General features: G+C 44.7%; 1 protein-coding gene across 1 annotated transcript in view; it reads left to right on the top strand.

The window, feature by feature from the left end:
- The window catches only part of LOC138492814 (receptor-type tyrosine-protein phosphatase eta-like), a 128,623-nt gene that overhangs the window by 86,066 nt on the left and 17,164 nt on the right, over window positions 1-25,393 (top strand). Inside the window, exons 5-6 of the mRNA XM_069620167.1 lie at window positions 9,925-10,182; window positions 20,630-20,884. Of these exons, the coding sequence (XP_069476268.1) occupies window positions 9,925-10,182; window positions 20,630-20,884 (513 nt within the window). The remainder of the gene's footprint in view (window positions 1-9,924; window positions 10,183-20,629; window positions 20,885-25,393) is intronic.

Below are 25,393 nucleotides of genomic sequence, written 5' to 3'. Positions count from 1 at the left end.
GAAACCTGTGCAGTTCCCTCTGGGACCACTGCAAAAGATTTAGGACTACAGGTGTTTGGCAGTAAACCCACTTGGTAGCAGTCTGTACCACACAGATTCACTTGGTAGCTGTGGCTGAGCAGTCAGACTTCCCTCAAGAAGAGTTAGGCAGTATGTGGAGTATACAAAATAGGGCAATTTACACGGTAGAACAAGCACACACGGAACAAGGCTTCGGTGTAAAGATATATAGTTATTTATTTATAAAAACACATCTATGGAAAATACTCTGGCACTAATACGGCAAACAACTTCAATCACAATTACTATAAGTAAATCAATCCCCCTAACAATAGTTCGACAAGTCTAGGTTCAACGGGACCACTTATTTGCAGACAGAGGTGAATGCTTTAACCTAGATGGCACTCTAGTATTCGTTAGGACGGGAGAGAAAAGGCAGGGTATGAAATCAACTGGGTACCAACACTTTTACGAACAAATGCAAGGCAAGTAAGGTAGGGTCTACTGTAGATCGCAAAGTTCAGAGGCTAGGCCCACTCGGAGAGAGGCAAGGCGATATGTCCCAAAAAGTATCACAGTGGAAATGCACTTCGAGTCTTTGTTGCAAATTGTTATAGAAAGATTGGACCAGTTCAGAACAGAAAGTTAAGGAGGCTTGGAGGCGACCCAATGGAGAGGCGAGGATTCAGACACCTCACGCTAACTGACACAAGGGAAGCCAGGCGGACACGGTACCTTGTTTGTGGAGAGACAGCTCCGGCGGGGGCAGTTGTTCCTGGTGGTGGATGCACGTCGGGGCTTTGCCAAGAGAAGAGATGATCTCGTTGTCGAAGGAAAGTTGAAGATCGTTGCACCACCAGGGAAGAGACCAGCCACGGAGTGCTCCGTCACAAGGCACCACCTTTTGGTCGGGGTCCAGGGGTTAGTGGCTGTCCGGTTGCCGGGGTGCTCTGCACGGGCGATTCGACCACTGCGTCCTGGAACGAAGAAAAAGCAAAGGGGACTGGTTGTTCCCACCAGTCAGGGGAAGAGACTCTCCGGCGGGGAGATCTCTGTCGTCGGGAAGTGGTGAGTCGGTTCAGCAGGGCTCCACCGGAGGTGTCGTCGTTGCAGGTCGGCTCAGCTTTACCCTCGTCGGATTCTTAGGTCCTGTGGCGACTTCTGAAGATACAGTCCCAAAAGCCCTACTTTTATGCAGAAAACCCCCATTCCTTCAGCCTAGCTGTCAATCAAAACATGCTAAGTGGTGAGCGGGGTGGCTCACCACTTGGGCCAATCAAACCAGAGTGCGACTTGAGTTGGCAAGGCAACTCAGTCCAGTGTGCCTAAACCCCCTCCCACAACCCCTGTGGTACCCAATCAGAATGGCACCACTTTGGAGGGCTTCTGTGTAGAAGCCCGCCAAAAGTGGAACAAAGGGCTCAACCTTTGGTTTAGGAGTCACAGAGACGAACACAGACGCCATTTTAAAAATCGAGTTCTGGCAGAAAATACCAACCGATAGATTTATTTAAGATAAAGAAACCGGTGGTATGTTAGAGATTAACGAGAAAAAGTATTAACCTCCAACAATGGGAAGAATCCCATAGGGTTATATTCGGGGTGGTATAGTAGTTTCCACTGCCACCAGTCAAAACTCGACGAGGGGGGACGGGACAGTGCCCCCTCGAATAACAGACCCAGGAGTAATCAAATTACCTCTACTAGTACGTACACAATAGGATGGTTTGTACTAGTTCTGTTAGTGAATTAAGGTCTAGTTAAGCCAATGGTGACTTTTCATGCCCGGGGAGACAGTAGTCAGTCCCCGGGTATGGAGTCTATGGTGGGGATCCTCTAGGACGCCCCGGTGTTATGGCACGGAGGGTGCGTTGTAACACACATAGCAAAACATATGAGACCCTATGGAGTAAAAGACGCCATAGCCCATAGAACACATTGACATTCAAAGAAATCAACCACATTCATGTCCAAGAGTGGGAGAAAAAGAGTCTCACTCATGGCAGGATGGAAAAAGCAAACTCCAGAAATCCAGCAAAGCTCCTGGGGGACTCACTAGGTTAGGACATTCAGCCTAAACAGAGAATTCTCCCTAACACAGTATATACAGATGACTGCTGTCCTCAAAATATATGGATCAACAGCCTGTTTTATTGCTTGCAAGGTAGCTGGTGGGACTTTGTGTCCCACAGAAGAAGGCTATGTGGTTACAGTATTGGTTGAGGAAGATGAGGTGGAGGAAGACAGCCTACTACTTCCTAAGAAAGGAACAGCCTTTCTGAGAGCATTGCAGTGGTTTGTTTGGGTGTGGTGGCGCATTGAGGTGGTCCAGTGGGAGTACTGTCCAGGTAGTCCGCGACTGAGTACAATGTTACACTCAGTGCATTTCACTTTGGTTGCTTTAGCCTTTGGTACATTCCAAACAGTGGTAACGAATGGCCACACCCATGATTTGTCTTGGTGGTAGAGGTAGGTACTTCCTCTACCTCATTTTCTTGGTCCCTTTGTTTATCTTTAGAAGTGCAGCATTTTTTGTTGTTGTGTTCGTCCTGCAGCTGGTAGCGGTGATGGTGGCTTTTGGGGATGAGGGATGGCAGAGGATGATGCCATCTTTAAGGTAAATAGCATTTTTACTAATATTCTTCCAAGGATGTACTGTGTGCTAGATTGTTAGTGGATAATGAGTAAGAATGGTTGTAGGAGCTGTGCAAGGGTACATTTTGAGGTTGAAAGTTGCTAGATCAGCAGAAAGTGCAGTTCCAAACTGTCCTTGAAGCACAGACACGAAAATGAAGTGTGTGCGAATTCGGCGGCACGTCTCCATGCGGCGCACACATGTGCAGTTACGTGACACTGCCTGGAAAGTCTGATATTGATATTTTATTTCTATCGCGCTCGTACACAAGTGTTTCAGAGCGCGACAAGACAAGGAAGGGGAACAGGGGAGAACAAAATAGCAATCTTACTAGGCCCTGTGACATTGAGAACACGCAAGTGCATGGGAGAGGGGAGGGGAAAAGTGCATGGAAGGGGGAGAAGTGGAAAGTGTAAAGCAGAGGAGAAACAGATAAATAATAAATAAATAAATAATAAAGGTAACAAACATTGGTAGTGCAGCCAGCAATTTGCAAGTGCTTGCTAGGTTTAAGGCATCAGACAGGGTAGGTCTGATAAGTGCAGGAAGAAAAAGGGGGGGGTTGTATGGGTACAGATACAGACCCCAGTGCAAGGGGTGGCCCGGAGGCAGTGCAGGAGGGTGGCAGGCTGGCCAGCTACCTGGGCCCAGGGGACAGAGGGTGGCCAGGTGCACGATGCCAAGAGAGAACAGATCAGCAGGGAAGAAGGGGAGTGAAGGCAGAAGAAAAGAGGAAGGTCTTGAGGTGCTTCAGGAACCGGAGATAGTTCTCCCCTAGTTTTAGAGTGGCAGGGAGGCTGTTCCAAAGGGAGGCCCCAGCCGAAGACAGAGATCTACCCTCAGCTTGTTTCTTTGAAAAACGAATGACCCTGAGGGAGCTGGAGGTAGAGGAGTGAAGAGTTTGAGAGGGGAGGTATTTGTGAAGGGAGAGCTGAAGGTATTTTGGACCCTGGCCCCAGGTGGGGAGCAGGGGCAAGTGGATCTAGGTCACCTGGCCTAAGCCCTGCCCACCTGGTGCCTTCCTGCTTGCCGCTCTTTTTCACTACTTAGCAAGCCCTGCCCAACTGGTGCCTTCCTGCTTGCCGCTCTTTTTTAGCACTTAGCAAGCCCCACCCACCTGGTGCCTTCCTGCTTCCTGCTCTTTTTCACCACTTAGCAAGCCACGCCTACCTGGTGCATTCCTGCTTGCCGCTCTGTTTCGCTACTTAAGGAGCCCTCCAGAATCTTTTTCTTTGCAGATGGGGAGCAGGTGCAAGTGGATCTAGGTCACCTGGCCTAAGCCCCGCCCACCTGGTACCTTCCTGCCTGCTGCTCTTTTTCACCACTTAGCAATCCCCGCCCACCTGGTGCCTTCCTTCACCATCACTGTCTTGTGGCCAATACTGGATTTGACTTTTATGGACTTCATTCATTCACGGTGCGTCACTCTTTCTCAACTCTCATGCTGGACTTCCTTTGCATCTTGTGCTCATGTTGGCCCTGAATCATGCTGTTCCCATCTTCATCTTGTATCCTGGCTTGCAACATTATGTGTTACTACTGACTTCTGCAATTGTATTCACTCTCCACTCTTGCTTCTCCACTCTTTTTGACTGCTTACTCTCTTTTCTCTCCTCCTTTCCCTTCTCCCTTTCCCTATCTCCTCCCCTTACTTTCTTCTATGCACTTACTCTATCAGAATTATCCCTGGACCTAATATGATAGCAACCTTGTCTGTTTCCTCCACCCTCCCATTACTGTTTTGTTCCTCCCCACCACCCCTCCAGCACTATCTGAAATGTCGTCAGGCCTACTATGATAGTCGCTTGTTTTGTTCCTCCCCTCCCTTTCTGCACCCATCTCCCTCACCTTTTGTGTTTCTCTGGCTCTATCAGAAATGTCGTCAGGCCTAGTACGGTAGTTGCCTGTCTGTTTCCATTTCCTTCCCACTCTCCCCCTCCCTTCCTTATCTATGTCTTAGCTCTTGCACTATCTGAAATGTCGTCAGGCAAAGTACGATAGTTAATTTCACATCCTTACTGTTCATGGCCTGTAGGAATGTGGTTGTATTTTCCCTTGTTCCCCCCCTTGCCTTGAAGCACTTTGAAACACATTGTGTATAGGCGCTATATAAATAAACAATCATATCATATCTTAAAGCCTTGTGGACAATGCAGATGGTTTTGAATTTAATCGTTGCATCCACTGGGAGCCAATGGAGAGATTTCAGTGCTGGAGAGATACGATCCCAGGGCTTTAAGCCAAGGACATGTCTTGCAGTCCTGTTCTGGATTAGTTGCAGAGGACAGAGAGTAGAGGCAGGTAGATTTAGAAAGAGGATGTTACAATAGTCCAACCTAGAGAGAACCAGAGCTTGGGGTACCATGAGCTTCTGGGGGAAGGAGAGGAAATGCTGAGTACATCTGAGGGGGTGCAGTAGGAAGTTTGACTTTTTAGAGACCTCAGAGATGTGGGCGGAGAAGGAAAGGGTGAAGTCAAAGATGACCCTGAGGTTCTTAGCCTCGCAGGTGGGGGTAGGAGGAGGGCCAAGGGAAGCCGGCCAGAGAGTGAGTGGAAACAATGGTGAAGGTGTGCCGGTGAGGAGGATCTCAGTCTTGCTAGCATTCAGACAAAGATCATTGGCGGCACACCAATCTTGAACCTTGAATCACCTTGAATCTTGAATCACCAATCTTGAACAAGAAAGTTAAACACAAACATCCACCACTAATGCAAAAACCTTGGTCTTTTTTTACTGAAATGATAGAAACATTTTATTTTGAATAAAATAGCAGTGACAGGGACCGTAAAAAATACTTTTGATATTGACATAGCAATGAAAACATTCAGTTTAAGTTTTTTGACCCATTTCACAGCTACGGAATGTGGCAGCGTTTACATTTTCACTGAAACTCACAACTGTAATCTTCCACTGCCAAATCCAATCATCGATCCATCCATGCAAGTCTTTGTGTCCTCCAACAAAAATTATTTTCCATAAGCAATGAATAATCTGTGCACATGCCGCTCCATTACACAGGACAAATTACTGCTTTCCAATTCAAATAAAGTCAATACTTTCACATATGCACTTTTCTAGTACCTATATGCGACCATGTTGCTTCTTGTGACTGTAACGGCAAAAGGACAAATTGTTGTCTGACGATCATCCCACACAATGTTGATGACACATCCGTTGTTGATAATTATTGTCCATACACTGTTGAAAAAACCTTCTGCCGGTAGACTGCACCCATGACACGCACACAGCGGGAGTATATAACTATGTGAAATAGAGTACAAAAAACATATTTCAGTAAAGACTTTACAATTCAATATACATGTACATTCGTATTTTGGCTATCATTTAATATTTCTTGTAACATGTACTATGTCTACTATGTCTACTCTTTCCGGTAAATTCAACATTCATGCATCACAGAGTCCATAATATGGCAGACAGTTACTTTCCACACTACAATAGCTTTCACAAATCAATTTTTCCAATGTTGTACACGATGAACTGCTTCACAACATAGTTTTCTAAAATATAAACTGTACTTTCCAATGTCTGCTTTTAATACAGTGACTCTTATCATTTCTTTGCGGACTGTTGACACATTTACTCCCACAAATTCTTAGTGCACTGTTTTGAAGGCCACAATACAATGACACCCTTATTTACTTAACTCAACCACCAAGGCCGCCTCCACAGTACCATGCTCTGCACACATTCAGCTTCTAGATAAAAATTAGAGGAGAAATATAACAAGGACCAACGCCACGAAATAAGTCCACCATATGTAGCTAGAAGACACAGGAGCATAAGCAGGGGATGCAGGGATCCAAAGGGCGAGTACAGGGATGCTGAAGCTGTTCAACATTAGTACAGCTCAATGAGTGCACAACACTGACAGTGCTTGTTATCCCCCCTTTTTCCCGCCTGAGGTTCTGTTTTCTTCTCTTCCCGTCCCCTTTCCTTTAGCCACAATACAAAAGACGTCCTCCAGTGAAAGCAGAAGGCAAGTTAGGATCTCACACCATTGTTCCAAAAGGGCCCAAGTGCCACTCTGCAGAACAACAAAGGATGGGAAGCAAGTGCGGCATGAGAGGACAGGATGGCGGGGATAACACATGCATATGGACATTTTCAGCGACAGCCAGATGGCAAAGGCAGCAACGCCACCACAAAACTAACGGCATAAGGCCATAAAAAGCAAATAAAAGGAGCCCTGGCAGCAACAGACTCTAATTCGCATATCAATCCAAACGGAAGGCAAAGCAGCCGTTCTGCGACTGCAGAACACTACTACTTATTCACCCAACCCACCCACCCACAAAAATAAGAATACAAAAAAACAAAACACAGAAACAAAAAACAATGACATTGTCACACAGTCGTAGGAAATAAAAGCGGCAAGGGCCAATGGTTACACCCACTGCCCTCGTGCTAACAAGGACTTTTTCTTGTTTTTAATGCAAAATGTTATCAATCACATTTTATTATCATATATGTAATTCTGTAGTGAAATCCACTGCCTTTTATTCCCAACACTACCTACAATTTGTCAGTAGTTGTTGGACAAACAACACAACAAGCTTGGGAGTAGGGGCTAATTACACAAAAGGACCAGGGGGCCATCACTGCTCCTCAGCAATAGGCCTGGGACAGCATTCAATGGACTCATGCATATGTTAATTGCGGAAACAAGTGGCCTCATTACAAGTGAGGCGGTAAGGGGTTAATGGCACCGGTAAAGGTGCTGGTGCCGTTAACCCCGAACCACCTCATTATGAGGTCTCCTCGCCGGACCCGCTCTGCAAAGTCGGAATGGCCCGGTATTTCCCCATTCAGGGACCACGGACCCGGACCCGAGTTTAGAAGCAGCCATGCCCTTATTAAGGGCATGGCTACTTCCAAACTCATAATGAGGCCCAAGGTCTTCAAAAGAGAGTCTGCACACACTAGCACTGCATTCTCCATTTCCACAATAGTCACTGTGCATACAATACCTTCCTGGTGCACATGGTGTACCACACCTGAAACGTCTCCACCCACCATGCCACCTTTCCAGAACATCATCACAGCTGCCAACTGTCATTGATACTAGACAGGTGGTATGTGAGGGTATGGTGAGTGCCATACACCAATGCATATGTTATTGCACACCTCTATGTACCAATACGCTTATATGTTTGAACGTGTACTGCACTTACAAAAGTGTCTTACAACTGTTTACCTGTAGCTACTTGTAATATTAGTATTTATGTTTTTTTTTTTATCCGGTACCGTTTCTTTTTCCCAATGACTCCATTTCATAATACCTCATTCTACAAACACGTTATACTCCCACTACATTACAAACAATTACTTTACACATATTCCTACTATGATCATTCTAGCCTTACTCTTACTACATTACCTACAATTACAATACACATACTACTATTGTGGTCATTGTGATCAGTGCACATATTCTAGAGGGCATGCCCTGGGGCCATGCCCCCCAGAATCTAGCCACTGACCACAACACAATTAACTGAATACCAAGTACGTATCGTACACAGTGAGCTAATGAAACTCACCCCAAGCCCCTGCAATCCAAATGATATCCGAGACATGTTTGCAGACATCAGAGAAAAAACAAGTGTGTTTTTTTCACTTTTTAAAGCCATATCACATCCCATCCTCATCAGCCCTTAACTCCCCAGATATTGTTTCATCAGTTTACCAAGTGCAATCTTATGTTTATGACTATGTTTGTACCGTGATGTTCGTGGACAACACCCGCTGTTTGCAGATCCAGCATGGCGGGCGTTCCCAAAAATCAAACAACCTCATGCTTTTCACCATCCAGTCAGCGGGCACGTCCGAAGTCTGCGAACCTCACATCAGCCTCTGGACCAATCGGAGGCCCGTCTGCGGACCATGCAGGGAAGTGAGTCCACGGACCGAACCCAGATATCACACATTTATTTTGCCTACTTTTTGATCATTTTAACAATAAAATACAGGACAAATTTACACCAAATTTACAAAAACATGCTTTCAGGACCAAGCCGCCACTCCAGCCCCAAATTTGGAAAAACCCGTCCAGCGGTTTGGCCTGTAGAAGTGAGTACATTATTTTTCCATTGCATCCACATTTTGGAACCCCCCCTATAACTTTGCTCCTCCTTCACGAAACCTCACCAATCTTCGGAGGATCCATCTGACGGGTCCATATACTTTTTGTGCAAAGTTTCGTGAGAATTCGTCTAGGAGGGGCCAAAGTTATAAGCCGCCCAAAAAATGCTCTCCCTACGGGTTGAGCAATTTAACCACAACTACAGGGCCACTACCGCAGGCCCTGTGAGATATATATATATATACTCAGGTGCACCTACAATTATTTAAAACTCTCCACTTCCCAGATATCACTGGCTTAATGGTCCATGCTTGTGAATAATTCCTTAACTGCACTCCCAACAATACCTTGAACTATATGCTAAATGTGAATAGATACTGCCTCTATAAAGAGAATTGTTAATCTCACTCTAGACTCTTTATACTCTTGAAATATGTGTTTCTGCAAATGCTCCTAGATGTGTAAATTTTCATGCATTTTTGACATTTCTTAATGACCATTTTCTTTTTATCTGCAAATAAGTAGTTACTTTTTTACCTGTGGGAACTTCTACAACTTGTCTATAATCATTTGAAACGTCACCATAATTGGCCATAATTCATCAGCCATCATTCCTTTAAAAGTTAACTTGATGAAATTGACTGCCAATTGAAAAAAGCATAACATGTATCAAAACAGCCTCCTTAAAGTAAATCACATTCACTAATTTGTCCTCCCCTAAGTTAAATTGCTGTCGAAAGCAGACACAGATATCATTAAAATCTCCTACAGCTTAATTATATTTAGAAGCCTTTGCCCAGAAACTACTGATATATCCATCCAGAATACACTTATGCGTGACTTAGTGATTGTGATTTCAGTCAACATTTGCAAAAAGCATGCCTAATTATTTGTATATCAATCTCAATTTGGTGCACATCTGTACTTTTCCAGGTGTCTCTCAAATTCAGATCACTCCGAATTGGATCCCATGGATCCCATGAATGCTGATCATGCCTATCCCCTTGCTTCATCTGCCTCTTGTCCATTGCTGTTTGCTGATCACATTTCCTTTTTTGTAATTTTTGTACATGAGTTCTTCATTGTGAAGTATTTGAATTGAAGTATTTCAACTTCACTAATTCAACTGATGTCCGCCACATGTGCATCATTGCTGACCCATGTCCTTTCTTCTTATTTCAGTTCCCAATGTGACCAACCATCTGATTGTCAGTGATGTCTCCATCGATTCAGTGTCTCTGAGTTGGCTCCCACCTACCGGCAACAGAAGTTCATACCTAGTGAAAGCATCAGGGGACCCAGCTTCCAGTGTGATGGTGTACAACGAATCAGTGTCCATCTACAATCTGATACCTGGAAATCTGTACACCTTTTATGTCTCAGCTCAGGCTGGCAATATTCCATTGGAAGGGGAAAGCAGCGTCATTGCCACGTACACAGGTCAGTATTTCCCAAAGACAGTTGGTAAAGAAAAGGATGGGATTTACCTTTTGTGAATGCGTTGGGGTTTAAAGGATGTGCAAAGTCAATGGGCCTCATTACGAGTCCTGCGGTAACCGAGGCGGTAAAACTGCCTGGTTACCGTCGGACTCGTATTACCATTCCGCCTCCGTGACTCCCGGAAATACCAGGGCATTACGACCCTGGTGTCCCGGAAATTCCGGAGGCGGAATTCAGTAAATCCCCATTCCCATTGAGTCCCATAGGACTCAATGGGAATGGGGAAGTGGAAACACCGGCACCATCTTGTGATGGTGCTGGTGTTTCCATGTCCGCCTGCAGGCGGGAGGTGTTCAGCCCGACAGGTCAGATCTGGTGGGAACATCACCTCCCGCCTGCAGGAGTCAGGATCGGGCGGTCCGTAATTGACAGTGGCGGCGGGTTTACCGCCACTGTTATTTCCGGACCGCCTGACCTGTCTTCGCTAGCACTGAAATAGTAAAAAGTAGAAGACCAAATTATGGAGAACATAGGGTAATTCCTCCCTCCAAGGACCCGGACACGGTCCTTCCCCATTCCCATTTCAGCGCCAAGAGGGCTGATTGGGAATGGGAGAGGGAGCAAACAACGGGCCATTACGAGATGGCCCGTTGTTTGCTCCCTCTTCCCCTCGCGGGACCCGGTAAGCACGCCTGGTTTTCGTAATGCGGCAGTACTGACTGAACGGCCCCGGGACCTTCTACGGCGCAGTTCACTCCGTACCGCCAGGGTCGTATTGAGGCCCATGGTGTTTTAAAATGTGTATGCTGATTGCCCGAAGCCACTATTTTGTTTATTTTCTTTTACAAGATTAACACCCCTGAAAATGCCAACAAAGGTCTTCAATGCCAAACCCTTCGTACCTCCTTTTTATCTTTAATGTAATTTCTTCTGCATTTGGTTGGTTCTTAGCATGTTTGTTAAAACATTTCACTTGTATTTCCATTTTTTTAAGTATTTAAAAGTATATGCCTTTCTATTTACACATTTACACTTTTTTCAACATTTTCCAAAAAACCATCTTTGCCATACTCTATTTTTGTTGCTTAGAGTGTTATGCCCAAATAATGACAATTTGGAAAAAATCCTGGTAGAATACAATAAGATTTTACAAAAAATCTGAAGTAATTTTCCTCATATTTTGCTTTCCCATGACCCATATTTTTTAATTTTAAATAAAAGTTTTACTTTTAGCTTAATACTTAACTGATGCCAATAATTATTGGATGGGCTTTTCTTCTGGGCCTGCTAAAGTATTTCTCTCCATCTAACTTGGAGTGCAATTATCTAATCAATTTTCTCATGATTTAACACATATCTGTTATCATTACTGAAAACAGTTTGATTTTCTTCTTCTATAGCTTGTTGGCTAAGGGATCAACACCTAAAAAAAGTGTGTTCTTAAATATATTTTCTTCTCCACTATCTTGTTGAGTGTGCAATTTATTTCCTCATAGTTTTAGTCTAGCTAATGAGCATATACATTGATGTGTGTTAGACTCCTGTGTTGCTCTTCACATTTTTTCGGGCTATAATAAAGACAATTACAGGCTTGGTTTAGTTGGATTTGTCAGTGTGTTATTGTAGTGTTTGTATTTCTAATGAGTTACAACCCTGCACATTCTCTTATGTTCTTGACTGGTTCTTCCCATTTTCCTTTAATGGAGGTTCTTCGCTTCCTGCTGCTGATAGATGAATTGCTTTGTAGAAGTGAAAGACTTTGAGTTGAGCTGTTAAATCTAACTGCATCTGTTCTACTGAGTACCACCCATTTCTCATAACCAACTCTTCCCTCCAAATAGGATTTCATTAGTCAGATTTGAAGAGGGGAGACATCTTGACATGGCATCCCCTTTGTTTTGGTTGAATGAATTTGCCTAATTATATGCCCCACTACATTCAGGTCAGCCCTCCTAGACCTTTCTTCACTATTTACCTCCTCAAAAGATCACAGGAAAGGAAGGGGTTGTTCCATGGTAGAAAGTGGACACTGACCTCATCCACGCCTGCTTTTTAATGATATCGCACCAGCCTTCTAACTAATATTTCGCCACCTCTGCCCTGAATGGCTTAAAATATATGAGATGACCCAACCTTTATACAACCCCTGCTTCCTGTACCTTACTTAGAAGACATTGAACATTGTGCCTCTTTTCCTGTTATCAAAGGGACATTTTCTGTCCAGTTCTCCAATATTGCTGTCAAATAATAATAATAAACATCAGGCAGTCACCAACCTCCACTAATATTTTCCTATATTAGCTTTGTCCAAGCTACACTTGGATTGTCCCATTCCACAAGTCCATGCAATCATTTGATGTTGTCTCCAAGTGGTATTCAATTCTGGGAAAAAAAGCAACATTTTGACAAATGGATATGTCCTTCAGCACCATTCAAAGAAGTCCAATCCTCATAAAGGCTTGTTACATTTGGATGCATGTATTCTTATCGACATTTGTGTCAGCCTTGTTACTATGCATTCTTATCTCAATTCTTAAGTACTTGATATTGTTAGGGGGTTTTGCCTCTACCCCTTGTATACTATACTGTTCAGCATTATTTCCATTTTACCCAGGTTGATCCTATAGCCAGAATGTATGCAACTATCTTCTGAAATGTCTTGCACCGTTCTCAAAATATTGACTATATGTAGCTCTTTCTCTGCCAACTTGAGCATTCTATTTGGCTCCTGGAGGACATGAAGCTGAAATTCTTTCTAAAATAATTCCTTGACAAATCGTACCATTTCAGCGGATGTTGATCAACAACGGAGGCTCTTGCCTCAAAATCGAAACTCCCATCCAACACAAAGGACTCTGCCTGCATCATGCCAGGGAATGCAGGGAATCATGTTAAGCATTCTGATTGGTTCCCAGAGGTCATGCTTGAGTCTCCACTGGACAAACAGCCTGGTGTCTGCATCAAAGGGACACCATTAGCAAAAGGCAGCTCCATGGCAGCTCCATGTTTAGGCCTGAAAGTGCGTAGGGCAAAGGACCCTGCTCTAGTCAGTACTAATAGTCGCTAGAAAAACACGTCTTTGCCTTTTCACTGAGCTTGACTTTTGCAAGACTTTCCACACATTGGGATGTTTTGAGTAAGTGACTCTACATTCACTGCTGACCTGTTATTACTTTGACGAACCAAGAGACAACCATGAGTTGGGCCATCTAACAGCTGCCTCGGCCTGCTAACTGTATTTTGGTCACAGTTTGCCCCATTCTACTCCACCACAGAACTTATAACTAATGCTTTGCATCCCCCCTTTCCTCGTGCTATCCACTTTCCTTTGCCCCTCACACTCTACCACCTCTTCATTTGGGTATCTAGTATTTCCATCAAAAAAGTTTCCAATTAAACCTTTTCAATCAAAACCTATCCGTTGAAAATATATGCTGGGAATGCATATATGTGTAGGGTAAAGGGTTAATTATGATTGGGGTGGGGTTTTAAGGGTAAAAAACAGGGGGAGTTGGGGGGACCCCCCCAAGAAAAATACAAAAAAATGCATTTGATGCAAATTTTGATGAATAGGTTTCGATGCAAAAAACTTTCATTGGGATGTTTTCATTGGAAAGACCATAAACCCTTCATTTGCCTATGCCCTTTCTCCACTTGCCTAATTATTTTCCCTCCATCACACACCTCATTGTTTCTCCCTTCATCGTTGTACTCACTCTATCCCATTTTCCTCATAGCCTTCAGCCACAACTCTCACCACTCCTCATCCCACTGCTCTCCCCCTGCAGCCTCAAACCCAATGCTCCATTTCTTATATATGCCCCTCACATACTGCACATCATCTGCTCCTATCCCGCACCACCTATCCCTCTTTCACTTGACCTCTGGAATGCATAATCACTCTGCAAAACATCTTTCTACATAACTGAACACTTTGACTCTTATCGCATTCACTATCCGCCTCCTGCTATCATAGAAGCCTGAATCTGGCTCTGTTAAACTGGCGGCTCTCCACAGTGACTATGCTCACTTTTCCCACTCTCCCTGACCTGTTGGGAAGGGTAGTAGATTGGGTTCCTGATTAATAAGTCCCTAACCACTGCCCAAGTGCTTCCTTCTTATGTAACCTCCTCCTCTTTTGAATATGCAACTACTAAAGTCTTCTCTCCTACTTCTCTCACTGTTGTGGCCCATCTATGGACCCCCTGTCCCTCCCAACTCTATCTTCCCTGACCTGAACCTTCCGTTCAAGTCACTTTCCACTTGCAACCCCATTGTCATCTTGGGAACTTTAAGCTGCCAAAATCCTCTGCAGTCACCCAACTCGAACTTAACTCCCTCCCATCTGACCACTCCCTATATTCCCTTGCCAACCAGCCTACCCACTGTGATGGAAATTCCTTGACTTAGTATTTTTATCTCTACTTTGCTCTCCATCTCCGACCTCTCCATTGGCCCACAGCTCTCGACCACTCTATTGTTCACTTGAATGTCGCAGTCTGCCACCCTCTACTCCTCCTGACCCTCTTCAAGCACCTCTTCAATGACCAAGGGGAAATCAAGCAGGCATATTTTGCCCCTTACCTGGATGATGTAAGAACCTCTCTCTCCTGTCTCTCTCCCACGTCCATGTCACTTACATTGACCATGCTGTTTCTGAATTTCACTACTCATTTATGACTCCATTTGTCCAACACTATCCTGAAGGCACATTCCTACCTTCCCACCCCTGTCTGCAGCCATGTATCACCTCTGATATTCAGATCTTCATAGCCAACATGTGCCTTGACCTGCGACGTTGCCACAAATTCAGACTGCTACCCTTCTGTTAGCATACGAAATTCCCTCACTGCTTTCTCCTCTGGACAGGACTCTGACACATCCTCATTCTTCACAAACCTAATAACCTCCATGCAAACCTTCCTCTAATCTGCAATGTTTGCTCACCTTTTCCAAGCCAGTATTCTGTACCTCCTGTCACTCTCCTAGTAACTTTGTTCACTACTTTTCTTTTAAAATCTCCAAGATTTATGACACTCCCACAGCACTCCTGTCTCTGTATTCCATCTTACTTTTGTCCACCACCTACAGTCCTATCCCTTCTAGTCTTGAACACTAGTTGAATTAGCACCCATCCTTTGAAGTGACCACCCATTTTTGATCAACCCATTCTATCCCCAAACGGTCATAGATTTAGTTCCAATCACATCCCCTTATCTCTATGAGCAATGTACTTCTCTCTCTCTTGACTGGACTGTTCCATGCCTCCTCTAAAGTCTGCAACTGTCTTACCCCTTCTGAACAAATCCTCTGCTGACCGAAACATCCCCAGCAAGCAATTTCCCATTTTCCCTCATACCCCATTAGTCAAACCTTCTTGTGCAGGTGTCTTAAACCAGATGATCACGTACCTTGGTACTAATTGCTTTCTTCGGCTGGGGCCTCCCTCTGGAACAGCCTCCCTTCCTCTCTGAAACTTGAGGAGAGCCATCTCCAGTTCCGGAAGCACCTCAAGACCTTCCTTGTTGCTTCTGCCTTCTCTCTTCCTCTCCCCTGCCGATTTCCTGTCTGATACTGCACTGGTCACCTGGATACCCTCTGATTTTGTGCCCGGATCCCTGCCCGCCCAGTTGCACACTCCCGCTGCCTCCCAGCAACCCTTGCTCTTTGGTCTGTATATGTAACCCTACAGTCCCGCTACCTGCACTTTTGGACACCTGCTGTCTGCAATTACCCTTGCAGCTGCCACCTGCTGGCCGCAATTCTTGTTATTGTTTTGATCCCATGTAAAGCACTGCACCCTCCCCTTTCCCCTGGCACTTTTCCCCTCCCCCTCCCCTGCACTTGCGTGATTTCGATGTCACTTAGCCTAGTAAGATCATTGTCTCTGTCCTCCCTCTGTTCCCCCTTCCTTGCCTCATCGCGCCTTGAAACACTTGTGCATAGGCACGTTACAAATGCCATATCATATCATATTATATCATATCATTGGAGGTCCACTTCAGTCTTGCTTCCATAGTAAACACTCCACTGGAACTAAACTCATGCATGTCTCTAACCTTCTCTCTGATGCTCACCCCTCCAAACTGTCATCCATCCTCATCCGTTTGGACCTCTTTGCTACATTTGACACTGTCAACCACTCCTCTCCCCTCATCACACTCTATGAACGTGTGTTTCACACATCTGCTCTACCCTGGATGGCTTTCAACCTGGAAGGTCACTCTGTTAAACTATAATGGAACTCACAATCCTCTGACCCCACCCCTCTCCCTGTCAGTGCTCCCAAAGGATCAGTCGATGGCCCTTTAGTCTTCACCCTTTATACCTCTGCCTTAGGTAAACATTTCTCATCCCTTGACACTACCATCGCATTTCTGGTGACATTCAAATATATTTCACCATTCCCTCTTCCATCCCAGACATCTCAGAATGGACTACCAGCTTTCCTATTGCAATCCATCACTTGATGGGTCTATGCTGCTTCATGCTGAACTCTTCAAAAATAGAAGTCATCTTTCTCCTGGATTCTAAAGCCCTACCCTCCCTCGTCCCATCTCCTTCCCTCTTCACCCTTTTGCTCCCTCGCCCAAGGTTAGCAAATTTGAGGGTCCTATTTGATAGCGACCCCCAACTGCAACAATTCATCACTTCTAAAATCACATTTGCTGCTTGTATTAACCTTCTAAACAACTCAGAAAATTCATCCAGGTCTTACTCTGCACTATACGAAAACTCTAATCTCCATCCTTTCCTCTTCTAGACAAAGTCCTCATCTTTGTAACCAAGACTCTCTGCAACCTACCCAGATCTTGCCAACTTCTGCCTACCGACCTATTGCTGGATGACTACCACGCACAACCTCTCTCTTTTTCAAGTCCCTTCTGATAGACTACAAAGCCATCAAAGATTTTCTTCTTAGTAATCTGGCTGACTGTGTCTCCATCTTCTCAGCATTGTGTTACCTCTGTTCCTTCACTGCACTCAACCTCACTGCCCCACGCTAAGTGCTTAATTTGTAAAGAAATATGTGCTGGGATTAAAATATGTCAGGATGCGCAGCTTCCTGCAAACTGTTGCCACCACCCATGGCTGCACCCCATACTGTCAACATATGTGGGGTTAAAGTTGCAGCTCCCACCAGCTTATTGTGGTTGATGGATGTACTTGGTCACCACAGCAGATGTCTGATCTACAAATACCAATCAACATACATATAAGATAACATACTCAGTGTTTCTTGACATGAGACACATGTTTGAGTGTGTCTATAAACACAATCATGATTTATCTTTTTCTCTGATTCTATAGGTGTTCATTATGTGACTGGTAGTTACAATAATAAAGTTGCCAAAACACCACACTATAATCAAACTCAGTCTGAGACAATATGTGCCTGGTAAACACCCCCACAAATAAAACACTACTCACACTCCCCCTGTGCGTCCTTTCACTTCAGTTACTTCTCCCTTCTCGACCTGCTCCATTGGAACTCACTGTCTATCTCTTCAAATCTCCACTAAAACTTCACGTACTGGTCAAAGATGAAGTACCTCTATGGCCCCAGGGTTGTCATTTGGGGGTGACCCCGAGGCTCACAATTGCTACCCTGTGATCTTTCTTGCGATCCCAAATAATGTTTTCATTTATTTTTACAAAAACAGAGGCTGGGCTGGGCTGCAGACCGTGCCGATGGCGTAGCGGGTAGAGGCGGGGAGCCAGAGATTTAATGGGTAGGGCCGAGCCTGGGGGTCTCTAGAAGCCCACCATGGGCCAAACCCAGGGAATAGCAGCCAACATGCTTTCTCCAATACACTGTACATACATCATATTTGCATGTCAATAGATGTGTACTGAAGTTGGTACCCATTAATACACCTCGGAAGGATGAATGAGTGAGTTTATCTTGCCAGATCAGAACCTGCATATCACGCACAGATCACATCAGCGAGTGCTCAACCCGCTGAGCTATCTTACCTGCTACGGTGCACAGCTGAAAATGCTGCTTACCACGGCAGATCACAACTTTTTATTCCTCAAAAAATGGTGCGGGCTATGCCTTTTGGTCACCAGGCATCCGCTCTTGCAAGCAAACCGAAATCGGCCACTGTCTCCCCCACGCCCCATGTTCCTTCCTGGGGTTTCCTAATTGTCATGCCTCTGCCTCTCCCTTTTGGTGATTGAGTGTTGCCGGCGGGTGATTGACTGTGGAGCCGATACCCATTCTGCTGCATGAAAGGTGTTAATGGTCCCTTCTGTCCAGTATCCACTGCAGTTGCCTTAGTGGCACCTGAGTTTTCCCTGCAAGTTCCCCCGATAATTATCGCCTTGGAAACCTGACTGCATGGCCTATTGTCCATTGCGGGTCCAAGGACACATTTCTTTTTTCAGTGGCACAGCCTTTCATATGCCTGATGGAACATTGGCAACTCAAAGAGCTCGCAAAGCATCAGCTACTTTGCAAATCTGTGCTAGTTAAAGTGAGCAACACAAAGCGCCCGTTTAAAGATTTCTTTATATCCATGATGTCTACCATCTTTTCCAAAATAATAACGTTGCTTTAAGTCACTAATTAAATGTTTTCAACATAATGAATAATCTAAGAAAAAAGGACATTGAGAGAGAAATGCCGAGGCAGAAGAAGCGAATTTACAAATGGGCTGTTGGTTTCAGGAAGCAGTGGAGAAGGCCGTGCTCTCACAGGCAGGGTAAATTCGGGTCAGGCGGCCGGAATACAGGTAGACACGAGTGCTTTTTTTTTTTTTAAATGAAAGAAATTGGTGAGCACCTGGTGGGGCTTGTGGCCGGCCCCTGCTTTGGGCAGGCACTGGCCTGAGAGAGGGATCAGGCCAGAGCTCTAGGTGAGGCTCGGGCCTACCCGAGCCCCGCCACGCTCACCCAGCTCTAGTATGGGGTGTTCGGGTGTTGTGACTAAGAGCCCATGCCACAGGGCTCATGCCTAGTCACATGTGGTGGGTCACATGATCTCCCATGTGACCCTAAATAGGCGGAACGGTTTCCAGCTTTCCAGTCTTGAGTGGGCAATCTCTTAGGTCTGCTGATGCTGGCAAGATGGTAAGCATAATGGAGTTGTTGCCGCGAAGTCTTGTTTGATTTCTTAGAGCCAAAATAGCTTTGCAAACTGTGGTTTGGGTGGCTGGACGGGCACACAAAAGGAGAAAGTGCAAGTGTCAGAATGGAAAAGGCTGTCAGCTGAAAAACCACTCCTCCCCTCCCCCCTGAACTTTCCTCCTTCCCTCTACGCTACACTTGCGCATTCTCAATGTCACCGGGCCTAGTAAGATCGTTGTTTTTGTTCCCCCTTGTTCCCCTCCCTTGCCTCGTCATGCTCTGAAACACGTGTGCATGAGCGTGATACAAATACAATATCAATATCAATAAGGAAATAGATCCACAATTGAGCATGTTTTCGTCCCTCATTGATAATCCACACACTTGAAAGACAACCATCAAAGTGTAATGTGAACCCTGCTTGTCAGAGGGATCTGATGACGGCATCTGCAAACGTTTCATCTCTCCTGGGTTCAGCAGAGTTGCGGAGCAAGCCGAGTGCCAGAGAATTTCCCTGGGACCTCAAAAGGCTGTTTTGGTTTGGGCACATTTTCGGGTGTTGTGCCAAGGATCACACACCTGTCACTATCCATCCATTCAATTTGTAGGTTCTTTATTCAAGTCCTCCTGGCCTTAATGGGGAGTTTTTCGCAAGTAAGAATGCTCTTGCCATTTCTTTCTTTCGCCACTGACTGAATATTGAGAATATTTCTACTTAGGAAACTCTGCGGATCAGCTTGTGGCATGAGATGCTGCAAGGAGCAAACGCTTCTTTTACTTAATTACTTAAAATATATGAACGACTGGTAGTCTGCATTGAGTTCTACACCATCCCATGAACAAAGATCACATTAGAGAATGACCAACATAATGTAGGATTGCGATGCATCAAGATGCTGTTTTAGTTTCTTATTGCTCGACGCTTGATAGTTTGATCGCTGCCATTTTGATTTTGGGCACTGCACATCTGCAGTTTTATGCATGGTCAAGGCTGCCGTTTTTCAAAGGTATTTTTCTTACTAGCAATGCTTCCCAAGTCAGGCATTTCCAGCGTGAACAGAGAGCAATATTTCGAAATGTCGCTCTTAAGTAGAGCAGCCTCACAAATGCCATCTTGGGATAACAATCTCGAATTCAAATAGTGATGTATATAACCTTAACTGTTGACCATTGCTGGAAAAGACAACAATACAGTAACAAAGATGACAGAAAATGCCCATGATGTTTGTCAGTCATGTTAAATTGATTGAGATGTCAGTATTTTCAGTGTCTGTTTTTCCTCTTAGGCATCTCATTGGTGGGCAAATGGATCGTTCGGTTGTTGTGCTTTAATAATTCCATCAACACCAACTAATTGTCTTTCTCTTTATTTCAGTGCCCAATGTGACCAACCATCTGATTGTCAGTGATGTCTCCATCGATTCTGTATCTCTGAGCTGGCTCGCTCCTACTGGCAATAGAAGTTCTTATTTGATACAAGTGTTAGGGAACCCTAGCCGAAATGTGACAGTGTTCTCTGAAGTTGCATCCATAAACAACCTAATACCCGGAAATCTGTACACGTTTTTAGTGTCTGCTGTATCTGGAGATGGTTCATCAGGAGAGAGCACTTCTATATCAACATGGACAGGTCAGTGTTTCCAATGCATTATTGAAAGATAGATATTGATGTACATTTTATTAAGCAGAAATATACACTGATCTCACTATACATAAGCTTATAATGAGGTTCACAGAACAATCCACAGACTCCAGGAATGGAATAGAGAGAAGGTTATGGATCCGATTTTCATTAAGTCATCACACTGCATTTCTAAAATAGATATAGCTTCCGAACATGTAATTTTTGAAATACTTATGCTTACCGTGACGACCAATGTGCACATTCTGATCGACACTAGTGAAGTCTCAACTCAGTGAGACAAAAGATTTGTGATTTGGCAGAAATAACTTGTTTCATTATCCTTAGAATAGTCTCAATTGTATTGATTTTTTTTGCAAATGTATGTTTGTATGTCTGGGGCTTACGTAGCGCAAACCTAGCCGGGAAGCAGTGGAGTGCTGTACAAAGGGGACACACCCCTGGAGTTACAAGTAGGATTCAGGGGTAGCAGATAAGCTGGGATGGGTAGGGGGAGCTGGGTGTGGGCAAATCCCACAGTAGGAGAAATACGTTCCACTGGATTAATCAGCGATTGGCGAGATGTGCTTTGAAGAGTAGGCTCTTCAGATCTTTCCTGAAGTGTAGTGTTGAGTGAGCTAGTCTTTACTGCGTTGGTGACCTGTTCAGGAAACGGAAGCATAGCAGCAATGCTAGGATACATGTACAGCCTCTATGCAGAGGCAAGAGGTTCAGACTGCACAAACTACATGATCACAGAGGTTTGCTTATGTAGTGTCACTATTTTCGTTCTTTGCCATGGTAGCTTTGCACGCAGCACATGTGCTATTTTGTAGTTAGCATCAACGCACAGCACGTGCTATTTTGTAGTTAGCATCAACGCACTCTAGAGAGCATTACGGGATGAAAGGAAGAGCAGCAACAATGTTGAAATTAAGAGACTGAGGCAGGCCAAGTTGTGTTGAGAACATGCACCCAGTGGCAGGGAGTTATGCCACGTTCTATTAGTATGAGAAAGAATACAGAATATATTGTATAATTAGAAGCATATGAATGGGAGGCTGATGTGCCTGATAGAATACACATATCGTACTGGGAAGCTAGCTTTCTGTGTTAGGGCCATGGGCCACATTAGCAAGAGTTCTTCCATTTTCTGGATTTGGCCTTAGGAGTAAATTCTGTCACAAGAGTTTGTTCGAAGAAGAGAGCATTAGCTCCCGTCTAGAGGTCTGCAGTTCTGCCAGCTAATTAGAAGGTTATTCCCCTTCCTGTGCGAGTGTTTGGATATTCAAGGCTGAGAATATCAGAGGTAGGGGCCATGTATGATAAATGGCTGATTTAAGGAGGTCAGCCCGGCTGCTGCAGATGGAAAATGGAATGTGGAGTACATTTATACCGCAGCTAAGTGGACAACTCTTGTGGGTAGAAAGCAGGGGTGTCAGACATGGTGCTAGTTAAACGTGATGCATAAACATGAGAAGGGTGCATGGTTGTGTTGCTGTAAAGACATCTGGGTTCCTAGAGCGATAAGGAAGAAACATTTATTAGGGAGGGCGCATCTTTCAAGAGGGGAGTAGTCCGAGGTGAGCCATGCACATAAATTGCAAGGTCAAGCGAGTTGTCTGGGTTTGCTAAGTTGTTTGATCACATGACAAGTCCATATATCTTAGAAGAGGTGTACCTGTGGTATGCACATATTGAGTTGATGAAAGTGTATCCACTAACAGTATAAGAGACTATCTGATTAGCAGAAATCAATTATATTGTAGTGTTTTACGATGACTGCACAATTAGATCATTTTTAGGGGTGTGCTGTAGATAAATGTGTATCCAATGGGGGTTGCAATACATATGGGAATGATTTGGGTTGTATAGTATTTTGTCCAATGGCGAACATGGGAATGTTTTTGTCTGATGAGTTAATTCCATGGGTTTACTGCTATAAAAACGTGTGACTTGTATGTGTAAGGTGAGCGAGTGATAGTTTTCAGTTCTACGGAGCTGGCGATGCTACCCGGACCGAATGTGCATCTATAAAATCGTGTTAGCCTTGCAAGAGCTTGCACTCGTTATTTGCTGCATGGATGCTCCTGTTGTTCGATTTTGGAATTGTCTTACAGGAAACTGTGGTGAACTGTGATGAAAAAGCAGTTGATTATCCACAGTGATACTTTAAATCTGCACTTAAAAATGGTATCCCTCCATTGATGCTGACTACCTTTCAAATCTATGGGCCTCATTACGAGTTTGGAAGGAGCCATGCTGTTTTTAGTGGCATGGCTACCCCCAAACTCGGATCCGGGTCCCGAAAAATGGAAATTACTGGGGTAGTCGACCTTTGCGGGCCCGATAATTCTCATTCACAGGACCCAGACCCGGTACGTCCCCATTCCCAATTGAGCCCACATAGGGCTCAATGGGAATGGGGAGAATGCTAACACGGTCCCGTTAGTGACGGGACCGTTGTTAGCATCCTGTTCTGCTAGAGGGTGCAGCTCTGCACATCTGGTCTGACCAGGCATACAGGGCGTCCCCGCAAGCAGAACTCATAATGTGGCGGTAGAGTGATAACGGCGCCGGCAGCACTACCGGCGCTGTTATCACTCTACCGCCACAGTCCTAATGAGGCCCTATGTCTTTAGTCTGCTCAATCATGTTTCTTTCTACTAAATACATATTCATGAGGGCTGGCAAGTTTTGCTAATTATCAAGATGTAGACTTTGAATTTGTGACAAATTCCAAATTTTCATTAACAAAGGAGATACCAGATTTTAAACTTAACAATCGACAAAACACATTTTTTGCACATGATATATTATGGATTGTCTCGCAGCTAAGGTTAAGGTTGATGCTTAAATGCCAACATACAAGTATGCCATTTCAATTGTATTCTTTTGAAAATCGTGAATGCCTCCTTTAAGGAGGGCTAAGTGCCTGAAGTGTTAAAGAATGTTACAATCACCCCACTAGTAAAAAAGGCTGGCTTGGATCCTAAGGATCCGGCTAATCTTCGTCCAATAACAAACTCAAACTTTGTCCTTAAAATCCTGGACAAAGTAGCCACGCAGCAACTTCAATGCTATGTAGAGAACCATGAGGCCCTACATCAGCAACAAACAGGCTTTAGAGCGTCTCATAGTACTGAGACTGCTATGCTGGATTTGCAGAACCAGATGTTGAGCTTGGTGGATAAGAACAAAGTAGGGATGCTGATGCTCCTAGATCTAAGCGCCGCCTTCAATCTGGTGGACCATCAACTCCTCATCAAGGTGCTCAGGAAGAATGTGGGCTGCTCCGAAGGGGCAATAGAATGGTTGGTGTCATTTCTATCGGACCGCCAAGCCAGAGTCCATTGGGGTAGCAGCTTCTCCGACTCCTGCCCCATTCCTTTTGGTGTCCCCCAAGGGGCAAGTCTGTCACCGATGTTGTTCAATATTTACATGCGTACACTGTGTAGCATCCTTGTTAAGGCCATGGTGTATTTTATGAATTATGCAGACGATTCCCAGCTCATTTTGGATCTGGGGGGGCGTCACCATACCTCCGACAGTGTCTTGATAGGAACCGTCTATAAAATAATAGACGACTGGATGCAGGCCAACTGGATGTGTCTGAATGACACAAAGACTGAACTGATGTTGTTCGGATCCAGTCGCCAATTGGCTAACCTGGGGGCGGATTACCAAACCTTTCAAATCAAGGATGCCACTATTCCAGTGGTCTCCAAACTAAAAACCCTGGGCATGATGGTCAACTCAGCGATTAACTCGGACGCCCAGACCAATTATCTTCAGAAAAACACGGCTTATTACCTCAGGCTAATGAAATCGATCAAGCCCTTCCTTAATGAATGTAACCTGGCTATCATAGCCAGAGCCATTGTGTTATCCAGGCTTGACTATGGCAATGCTCTTCTGTAAGGGGCATCTATCAAGGATTTATCTAGATGCCAAGTGATTCAGAATGATGCGGTCAGGTTAGTCAGAAACCTGAAGAAGAGGGATCATGTCACAAGTGAGAGGGTGTCCTTCCATTGGCTTAGAGTTGAGGAACAAATAAAGTTCAAAGCTCTCTCACTGGTGCATAAGTGCCTATACGGCAAAGCTCCTGATTACCTTAAGAATGGTTTAGTGCCATATACACCCCCGAGACGATTAAGATCAGAAGGCAAGTGTCTGTTGGTTGTACCCAAGTTTAAACTGAAATCTGGGCTGAGCAGATCCTTCCTGGTGCTGTCCCCACAATTGTGGAATAACCTTCCTGAAGCATTAAGGCTGGAAAATAACCACTTGGCCTTCAGGGAAAGGCTTAAAACTCACCTTTTCAGATAAGAACTAGTGCTCTAGGTCCCCAGGGTTAGTAATGAGGTCTGGAATAGGTCAGGTCTTATGCCTGGCCGACTTGTGTTGTATTGTTTAAGCGCCATGATGCCCTCGGGCTACCGGCGCTATATACGCATAAATACAACACAATACAATTCAGTCGTTTCTTTCTCACAAGGGTTTGGTTGTGCCAGA

This window comes from Ambystoma mexicanum, chromosome 10 (genome assembly GCF_040938575.1).
Source record: "Ambystoma mexicanum isolate Mex_15411 chromosome 10, UKY_AmexF1_1, whole genome shotgun sequence".
Classification (NCBI taxonomy): domain Eukaryota; kingdom Metazoa; phylum Chordata; class Amphibia; order Caudata; family Ambystomatidae; genus Ambystoma; species Ambystoma mexicanum.
The sequence above is the reverse complement of the archived record's forward strand: the minus strand, read 5'-3'. Positions and strand labels throughout refer to the sequence as shown.